We start from the raw sequence: 10,657 nt of genomic DNA, 5'->3' as shown, positions 1-10,657 counted from the left end.
ATTTATTCATTATATGGCCGCTACGACGTGCAAGGCGAGGGCGCCGGAGGCTATTGTTGCTAATGTCCCTTGTGCTGTAAGAAGATGAGCAATGCTAATGGAGACGCTAGCTCTAGTGCTACAGTTATGGCTATTTTTGCAATCAACACGATTATTTCCCCTTATTTTGAAAGTATTCACCGGATGTGAATACGTCTGCATTGACGCTACGTCACAAAACAATATAAATGATTGTTTCATGATTATTTCTAATTTATACCAGAATGTGTCAGTTTGCTGAGTGCATGTATTTCATTTATAGTTTAATAAAAACAGGCCTTAATAAAAACAGGTTATTTACTTACATACGGGCCCAGAAGGAGTATTACTGCTGTGTAAAAATAAAAGAGTAGTAGTCCTCCTTCGAGAAAAGGGCCAGACACAAACATATAACAATAAATAATAATATAAATATCATATAAAACTAAAAGTGCTCATTACACAGAACAGCTTATGTATGTTGTGTTATTAACCACATATTAATGCAAACCTGCTTTCCATATTGTTGCTTCATATTTTATAAGCTGACCCTATGTTTTGTGTGTTAAATATTTATTATAGCTGTCAAGTAGTATAAAGCAGCATGAAATGTAAATACTCAAGTATAAGCACAGCAGATTGATTGGAGAGTGATCCCTGTGATTGGACCGCCGGAGCAGACAAAAACTCGCGCGCGTCATTTTGTAATGCAGTATTCAAGAGTGAAAACTGGTTTGTTGTTGTTCTGTTGACATTAAATTTTTGCACAATAAAGACGTACTGCTTTCCGGATTCTGCTGGTTGTAATTTATTACTCCAGCGTCCTCATCTGTAATGGAGGAACGCCCAGAAATATTCATACAGGCAGTGGATGGAAGGACTGTCAGGCAGCTGGCTTTTTGGTAAAAATGAACACATGAAAATATAGATAAAAAAACGCAACTCATGATACAATAACATCATAACAGCAACAATGGCAGTAGCTTTAGACACTTCAAGGATGAGATGTGCCACTGTTGTAGTTTGTTTTTTATTTGTAATTGCTTTTTAATTTCCTTTCTTTTCTTATTCATTTCAGCATAGTGATTTTCTATATGTACTGCATGGTTTTTTGTATACAAGCAAAACTCAATAAATAAATGTGTTTAAAAATATATATGCGACATATCAACAGGTTGTCGTCCCGTTGTTCACATTTTAGTGCTGCGTCGAACAGCAACATCATGGTTCCCTCCTCCAAGGCTCGGTGACGGTCCTGAAGCTCTCTTCTTCTTCCTCCTCTCCTCCTCCTCCAATCCCTCTTCCTTTTCTCCACCCCCCCGCTGCTCCTCTTCCTCATCCTCGCGCTCCGCTGTGGTGATCTTCACAGCCACTTCCCGCTGGGTGATGTCGTCTTGAGAGGCCACGGGATTGTCATATCCTTCCTCGCAGATGGAAGAGGTAGAGGAGGTGGCGAGGTCTGTGGAGTCAGCAGGTGTTGGCACAGCGTTGAAGACGATGAAGCCAATGAGGATGACCACCAGTGAGACCAGGTAGAGGCCAGAGAACTGAGGCAGGGCAGAGAGACAACAGGTTAGGTGATGCTGATGCATATACCTCATTATTGCACATTAAACACACTTACTGTATAGATTATAGCTTTTCATTTCAATTTGTTGTACCGTTTGATTTCTACTTATTACTTATTTGTAGCGGTATTGAGATTTAATTTTGTTTTGATTTATTTTTATTTATGGGTAGTTTTATATCTATATATATATGTATAAACTGTATATATCTATTAATCCTATGCTTGCTCTGTCCTTTTGTACCTTCTGTACCTCCCGTTTCCTCTTGTGCTGCTGTAACACCTAGTTTCCCCCCGTAACACTTTATTAGGGATCAATAAAGTGTTATGATGAATTTAAGTCCAGTATTCCCTCTCTCTTAGCTCTGTTTTTGGTCTCCAGCAACTCCTGAGGGAAACATCTGGCTCTTTAGCTGCTAAATGCTCCAATATGTTCACCAGCTAGTGGCTAACTGGGTCTGCCAGAATGTCTGGTGCTGAGCAGGTAGTGTACAACGGCTTTTTAGAGCTTTATCACTGAAAACAACTGCCAAAGGCGACGCTACGAGAGCTGTGAGAGTGACCAGACAAGGTCGACAATGAGCTGTAACTAGGTACAAAGCTCCGTAAAGCCGAGGGGAGCTGCAGAGGTCAGGTGATACTTCTCTCTAAGTTCATCTCTACAAAGACACCTTTTATATGACAAGTCCTCCAACCCAAACAAGCTCATCGGTCCACGAGCCCGAAGGGGAGGCATTAAGGCCGGGGGGGGGACATGCCACAGATAAACTGTCAAAAAATTAGTGTCAGTCATCAGATAAATAAATAACTAACCCTTGTATGATGAATAAAAAAACAACATGGTGTAAAAAACAACTTGTTTAGTAGGGAAAAAGGGGGGTTTTTTTTTCAGAAGATTGTCATATTTTTTTCATTTGTCATGATTCATTTGATTGTATGTTTGTATCATTGTTATATGCTTTCCTTCTCCTTAGCCCTCCATTTGTTGCTTTTTTGTTTGTTGTTTTTTGTTTTTTTTTTTTTTCGTTCATTTTTTTTTTTTTATACAGTTCTCTTGCTCTGAATTCTGAATCTGAATGACACCTGGACTCACACCCTATTGCATGATATATGACAACACAACCAAGTTGGACCCAGCCATGTAACTTTCACAAGCATGATGATATGATGTAATGAAATGAAACTCTGAACACACAACTCACACACACACTGAGATTTGACCTCTTTGACCTCTCAGGAAAGTAAGATAAATCTCCTTTTATAAAAATTCATATTTGATGATTTTTAGATTTCAGAGAGAGCCAGGGAGAGAGGATTATTTTAAGAGGAGAAATACTTATAACTTTTATTTTTAACTTATAGCTGTAGGAGTCTTTAAAATATGCAATGCAAATGAAAATGAATAAAAAAGTAGCATTAAAAAAAAATAAAATAGTTTAATAACAAGTACCTCACTTGAGTAAATTAAGTTAATTATGTTTTACTGGCTGGTCCAGTGAGCAGAGGAAAAACAGGTGACATTTTCAGATTCAGCATCAGATGTCGTTTATTGGAAGTCTATTAAACCTAGATTATAAGCGGTGTAAATCTAAATGTAAAAAAAAAAAAAACACATGACATTGAGGTTACTCTTTAAACCTTGTAATTATTCATTAACACTGCTGTGTCACTATAACATCCAGTAGGTTGCTGTGACCCGGAGACTGGGTGGTGGTGAAAGCTGGAGAAAGGAACGAGAGCTTGAGACTTTGTCCTTAAAGGAATGGTCCGGTGTTATCGTGCATTTTACTTACTGTCGACCATCTCCATGAAAAGACCAAAACCACCAGTGTGTTAGTCCATCTCTCAGTACTTTCCGCCTTACCCTGCATCTCTGTGCCACCGAGCCCCAAGCCTAGTGGTTCCATACTGAAGATGTACATAATTAGAACTGGTCAAAATGATAAACTTCCATTTTTAAAAAAGGCTAAATACTTTCCTAAAACAGCTGGTCTCTAGTTTTTTTGCTAACGTTCCTAAAACAGGAGGGAACAATGTATTTGTTGGGGACTATTTTCAGTGGTGGGTTAATCCACATTTTGTGCTCTAGTGAGTATTTCCAGCAGCAGGACGGTGTGACCGTGTATGTGGGACTGAGTCAAAATTAAACAGGAGAGTGTGTCTGTAATGAAGGAACACTGAAAGCACTGCGACGGTGTGACTCACCGATGGGTTTTTGATAGTTTTTGGAAAACAACGGCACAGACCAGTAAGATATATCAGGCTTCTGATACACACTCAATACCTGTTAATAGAGGACATTCATTCATTGGTTTTCATGGGATTTGCGTGTGTGTGTGTGTGTGTGTGTGTGTGTGTGTGTGTGTGTGTGTGTGTGTGTCTGTGTGTGTGTGTGTGTGTGTGTGTCTGTGTTTTTACTGTGTGTTAGTGTGTGTCTGCTCACGTTGTACTGAAAGAGGAAGATCCCACAGAAGAGGCTGAAGAGGTCAGCGGTGAGAAGGGAGAGGTTGACAGAGGTGGCGCTGCTCAGCTTCATCACTATGGGCATACAGCTGTACAGAGTGTACATGCACAAGGCAAAGGCAGAGAACAGGAGCCCTGAGAAGAAAACAAACAAATGTTATTTCACAGTCACAATTGTCAGTAAAACAAATGTCAACCATCTTAATTTAAAGAAAAGTCTCTTTCAGTCTTGCACCTCTTTGTGGTCATTTAGTGTCTTTTAACTGAGCGTTATGACTCACAAACAAGAAATATTAAGAGTCACTTCACACGGAGGCCTTGGCCCAGGGGCCTCCTGACCCTCTTGGACCCGAGGAACTGTGCTTGGTAATCCATCCATGTTCTGTATTAAATGTGTAGAAAAAGATACATTTTGGTTTCAGGAGTAGTTATCTCAGACAGTGGAGCTTTTTCTTTGGTGGCACAGTGTGAACACAAACCCAGCTGACCCCTGGATATAATGGGGGCTAGCCTACAACCTAACCAGGTATAGTGTGTAAAAAAGATCCAAGATGAGTAAAGGTTTTCTGCAGAGCTGAGTTTTGGTGCGTGGCAAACATTTTATTCCTCGCAAAAAGACAGGACTTGTTTGTGCGTGTATTTCCTCTCTTTTGAAAGAAGATAGCAGTGGCCCCCTGCTTCCGTAGGCAAATATATCCCGGACCTTTCTACGTAATAAACATACGTAAACATTGTTGTGAGATAGTTTTTAGGAGACTAATCAGTAATTACTTCAGTATAACTTGGAGAAGATTTCACCAACACTGACATAAACAACCCGATCATATAAAAGCTGAGTTTCTGTGAGCTCTGTCCCTTAGTAACCAAAAGTGTTTAAAGGTGCTATAATTAGGTTTTCTCTGCCGCCAGCAGGTGGTGGTGGTGGTGGTGGTGATGTTCGCTTGCCAGGAGCTTCAGCCATCATTGCGTTTACAAGACAAGAGGTTAGAATACTTCCTCTGAGCAGAGCTACTTCTTCATCCTCTCGGGTTGGCCTGAGGGCGGACTGGATGCTACAGCGACTCACTATCGGAAAGTGACGAGACGGCCGGGCCGGGTCGGAGCTAGCTGGTTAGCATGCTAACTTCAGTAGAAGAAAGGTAGTGATAGAAACAAGAGTTAACATTGGTGTTGCTTTCCACCGCTGGAGACAGTAAAGGAATGAAGTTTGATTCTGAACTCGCAACGTTTCTTCAAGACTGGTAAGCTAACAGCTTTTTATGCTAACCTTGGCTAGGTAGCGATAGCAAAAACGTGCTTATACTGTAGCTCCCTTAATGCAGCTTCAAATACTGATTGATTTATAGTGTAAGAATCTAATTAGTTTATTCTGGTCCTGTTATATAAAAGGGACAAATTTAATCAGTGGTGTCCAACAGGGGGTCAGTATGGGGTCATAGATTATCCATTGCCTCTTCAAGTTCAACTTCGTTTTTTACCACAAGGGAAATTGCTGATCGAGTTTTCAGATTAGTCGGGAGAAAAGCTGAGACTACAAAGAAGACTCCTATCTGTATCTGTCATCATACAATGCTCAATATCTATCTATACAACTCAATATCTGTCTATAGTTGTAAAATCAATGAAATGAACCAGGAGTGTAGGAATCTCCTGCCTTATAAATGTTTCCATGTAAGATGAGTACTGACCGACTTGCCAGCTCCACTGAATGTAAGCAATTTCATTGCGTTCCAGGATCACCCTGCATAAAGAAAAAGAAAAAAATAACAAAACAAAAAAACCACCAGATTAAACATAATGTTGAATGAGTCCAAAGACTGATCACACCTACATACACTTACATCTGTACGGTGCTGATGATTGTGCCGAACAGGCCGACCATACCCAGGAACTCCACTCTGCTCAGGTTCCTGACTGTGTATTCCTGACACACGTTCGACACAGCGTACAGCGTAGCGCTGAGCAGCACCAAACCGTCACCTAACAAGATGTTTGACGCTGAGGAGTGGAGAGAAACATCATCGCTGTGGTCCAACCCTGTCTAAATAACACTGACTGGCCTGATGGTGGTGCACTGTTGGTTTATTTATCTGTACATCCTGCACAATATTGATAATAATAGATTTTTTTTTTAAAGACACTGATTGGCTTAAGGGGAGCTATAACATTTGTTTACTTTGTTTACTACTTGAAATGTCATTTCATTTGTGTGTCAATTTTAGAATCTAAAGTAGCAAGTAAAAAGGTGAAAGGTTTACTCTAATCTCTCTCTTAAACCCAAAGTTTCACATTAAAATTTCACAGTTTTGATAAATGCATTATCTGATCACAGAATTATTGTCTGAACAAATTAAAGCATGGGGCATGAACGAGCTCAGTGAGTGAGTAACCTCTTCGAGGAAGTACTTACTGGAGCCCTGGTCTCGTCCAGCCAGCAGGTCAGCCCCCACCATGGCCCCCACCCCGAGGAGACAGATGCAGACCGCCACATAGTGGACCGGCCTGTAGCGTGTCTTCAAAACCCACCAGGACAGGATCATTAGGACCGGGACCACAAAGCAGTCCAGCAGCTGGAGACAGGAACATAACCAGCAGCACATTTAGATGCAAACACAAATATCAAAGAATATAAAGGCGCACAGTTCATTCGAAGCTGAAACAGACGTCATCTCATGAATTTATTGGAACCTACACTGAAAACAAGATTTTTAAAAAAAAGTGACACAGGGAAAAAAAGCGAAAACGTTTTGGATACGCTAAATCTTAAGTAGCACTTATTTGTGTACATAAATGTGTACTTCACTGACATGAAACATCCCTCTTTTAATGTTGAAGAGTATTGATCCTCTTAAAGCACAGATAATCATTAACATCAGGATATTCGTATATGGATGTATACGAATATCCTCTACAATGACCAGGGCATAACATTTTTCAAAAATTTGTAAGTGGAATTCAATCTGCTAAGCTGGTAATATTGGTATCACGTGCACTGTCATGGTACGCTAAAATCAAATTTTAAAACATATTGTGAATCATTTTCTCCAGCTATAGAATGGGCCACAAAGCATCGTTCTTTCTCTTAGGATACTGAAAAAGTGCAGCTCTATAAATTCACTTGGAAAACATCGGGGAAGAGGATGTGGACGTCATATTTTCAGAACAGAGTTGGGTCAATATTTCAGTCGACTTAAAGCGTATATAATGTGAGGTGCCAACAAGGTTAACACACTTTAAAATCATTCATAGAGTTTATTGAGATCCATATTATAGAAAGCTAAGCTCAACGGTGACCCTTCCTGCTGGAGCTGCACAGAGGAGGATATGCAGATTTTAATGAAACTGATTTGTGAATGCAGTGAAATAATTGTTGATCCTCCTCTCTACAAGATAAAATTCCTTCAGTGCTTTGTGAATAGGTTGACACGGGTCATTATGATGGGCAGGAGATTGGGAGTTAGTGTATGTGCATTTGCTTACAGACACAATTGATGGGCAGACGAGATCAGTATTATGATTAAAGGAAAACACTTTCTGAGTTCAAATAACCGCCCTTAAATACCAATGATATTTTGTGCAATCACTAAACATGTCTCTGAAGGTGCAAAACTCCGTTTCTAAACTGAAGTCATCCGGAATTTACTCTTAACTGAATTTAAGAGCATTTGTAAGTTTGTAAGAAATTTTGAAAAATAGCTTTTGTTTCTAGGTTTGTGAGTCGGAGTAAAAGTGAAGTGAACTTTTATGTTTCACTTAAGTTCAAAATTTCACTTTTAGCAGTTTGATAAATACGGGCCCTGTTTTCTGGACAAAAACTCCAAGCATGAAACCCACATGAACGCAGCCTGCACCCACCTGTACACTGGTGAGGGTGGTGTACTGGTATGCTTTAACCACAGTGTAGTTGGCTTCCACGTCCACCAGCCCCAGCAGAAGGTACTTCCACCATCGGCTCTTCAGAATCTGTAAAATATTGCCATCCCCTGCGTTTTAAAGGGGGGACACCCCTGAACTTCAGTACTGACTTTTGTTTTGTTTCTCCACCAAGCCTGAGGACAGGTTGAAACGTTTGAATCACTGCTCAGTCAACTCTAATCTGGACTGAAGTCTGGTTAGCAGCCAGAAATTCAGCGTATAGCTTGAAATTATGCAAAACCACAAGTAAAACAGAAACGTTCAGTGATACTGCTATCATTATAAAAGGAATCACTCCCACAGGATGTGACCGGTTTTATCTCAGGTTTTCAGACCCGGAACACGGGGGGGGGGGGTGTTACCTGTTCTGCAGAGCAGCATGGTGGTGTAGGTGACACACAGCAGGGCGTAGTTCAAGAAGCTCTGCAGCATGGGTGCGTCCACATGGAAGTTTGTGGCCAGGTACTGGGAGGTGACGGCCGTCCCACAGATGAGCGCAGCCAGGCCCTGACCCATGGCCAGCGTCTTGGCCAGCTGCCTGAGAGAGAAGAGAGTGGCGCATCTTAAAAGCTACCAGGCGCATTTGTTTTTCAGCGCCGTCCACTTTAAATATTCTTGAGAACATATGGGTGGTGACTATAATCTTAGAGGAAAAGTTTGACATTTTGGGAAATATGCTCTTTTTTGCCAAGAGTTTGATGTTCATATTGATTTCATTCTCATGTTTATAAGGTAAATCTGAAGCTACAGCCTGTAGCCGGTTAGCTTCTCTTAGCATACATAAGGGCCGGAAACAGGGGAAACAGCTAAGCCGGGCTCTGATCAAAGAGATTAGACTGTTAAGTAAGTAAGCTTTTTACCTTGAAGTAGTTTTTTGCCTTTTTAAAAAAATAAATATTGTATAATTTAACATTTTTGGTCCTTAAATATGCATTTAAATGAAATTATCTGAGAAGTTCAGGGCTAATTTTCTTTTGACGAACTGCTAAAAACATAACACGGGCCCTGAACTAGAAACTGCTTATTAGTAAGTGGTCACAAGCCAAAAAGGTTGGGAACCACTGGTTTAATCTTTAACAATTAATTGTAATTTAAAATAAATTAAAAAAAAAAATCGATCAAGTGGAGTAAAAAGGACAATATTTCCCTATGAACCGATGATGACTATTTATATTTGATCTTCTTAACCTGTTCCTTCCATATTTTTTCTTCATGAAACATGGTTCATCACCATCATTGTAAATAGCAGCATTCGTAAGTCAGTAGGTGAGGAAGAGAAAAAAAACAAAAATCTGTCTTTACTGTCATTTAGAAAATTGATCAAATTACACAACTTCAACTCCATCATCTGAGATTTATACAACAGAAAAGTCACATCCGGCAGTGTTACCTTTTCTGGAAAATCAATTATTATGCATTTTAGTTCAAATTGATTTTCAAATCAGTAATTGTACAGAAATCTAATCACCACAGTGCTACAGTTTTCTGATAAGGCGCCATTTATAAAGGGTGTAATAATAGCTTGACTAATAGTTGACAAATTCTTACAAGCAATTATTGAGAACAACTTTTGGGTTGCCATGTTGTGGAAAATCCTCCTCCAGCACGACACTTTGCTGGCGCTTAAATTCATTAGAAAGACCCCTCTGAGCCATCAAGTCTGCAGTTAGTAAGTGTTAGTAATGGGCTTCTCGATTTGTAATAAACCAACAGCAAAAGTTATTCAGTCGCCTAATAAGTCATTAAACAATAATCCATCAAGTCTGTAGTTATATATAAGTCAATAATCAGTTTTTAAACGGATTTGGTCCTGACGTCCTGCAACTCTCTCCAAGAAGACGAGTGGTCAAACAGTCCATCGGAGAGGTCTCACCAATTTTTAACTATTTAATTATTTTTAAAGAGTTACCTAAAGAGACCAGAAGGAGGATTTTCTACAACCTGGCAACCCAAAACTTATTCTTAACCATGGCTTACAACTGATGTATAACGTATTTGTAAATTATTTGTTAACCAGTACTAGAGCCACTAATTACAGATTATAAACCCATTATAAACAGAAAAAAAATCACTTTCCACCACTGCTGAGAGACCTGGCCTCCAAAGAGACACATAACGTCGTGGGCCACCTTCTTCCCTAACACTCTTACTCACTAACTTGCTTCTCTTCCTCTCACCTCCTCTGTCCACTCACCAGGTGAAAACTTCCTTGGGGCTGAATTTCTGGATCCTCGCCATGAGTCCGGCGCTCCGGCTCTTGTAGCTCGTGCCTCTGGATGCAGCCATGTTGCCACACCAGTGATGGAGGAATCCCCTCCTGAGTTTTAAGCGTTCCAAGCTGACTTTCAGGGTGCTAGAGCTGAATGATTAACCTACTCAAGGGGCAAAGATTACTTTTTCACTTATCTCTCTGAGTGTGTGTGTGTGTGTGTGTGTGTGTGTGTGTGTGTGTGTGTGTGTGTGTGTGTGTGTGTGTGTGTGTGTGTGTGTGTGTGTGTGTGTGCGTCTGCATAATGGGTTGAAGACAGCCAGCAGCACTTAAAGATAAGAGCCGATGATGAACGATATGTAGAGAAGTCTTCAGTGTGCTTCTTCTTGTTGTCACTGTCATCTGATACCTGCTGATGAGATAACAACTCATGTTTTTTTCAGGGAAATGGCAACGGTGGAAACAAATTAAGTACGTTAATTTCA

At 40.2% G+C, this 10,657-nt stretch overlaps 1 protein-coding gene across 1 annotated transcript; it reads right to left on the bottom strand.

Annotated features, from left to right (window-relative positions):
• Positions 1 to 896: 896 nt before the first annotated feature.
• On the bottom strand, positions 897 to 10,249 carry LOC120792242 (solute carrier family 35 member F2-like). The gene is made up of 8 exons (XM_040131316.1): positions 10,158 to 10,249; positions 8,326 to 8,501; positions 7,904 to 8,031; positions 6,459 to 6,618; positions 5,890 to 6,046; positions 5,737 to 5,789; positions 4,029 to 4,183; positions 897 to 1,565 (listed from the first exon to the last, which is right to left on the bottom strand). The coding sequence occupies exons 1-8, from the start codon at positions 10,247 to 10,249 to the stop codon at positions 1,209 to 1,211; spliced, it is 1,278 nt and encodes a 425-aa protein (XP_039987250.1). The 3' UTR covers positions 897 to 1,208.
• Positions 10,250 to 10,657: the final 408 nt, after the last annotated feature.

This window comes from Xiphias gladius, chromosome 7, assembly GCF_016859285.1.
Source record: "Xiphias gladius isolate SHS-SW01 ecotype Sanya breed wild chromosome 7, ASM1685928v1, whole genome shotgun sequence".
NCBI classification, from domain to species: domain Eukaryota; kingdom Metazoa; phylum Chordata; class Actinopteri; order Istiophoriformes; family Xiphiidae; genus Xiphias; species Xiphias gladius.
Note: the sequence above shows the minus strand (reverse complement) of the source record. Positions and strands in the feature narration are given on the sequence as shown.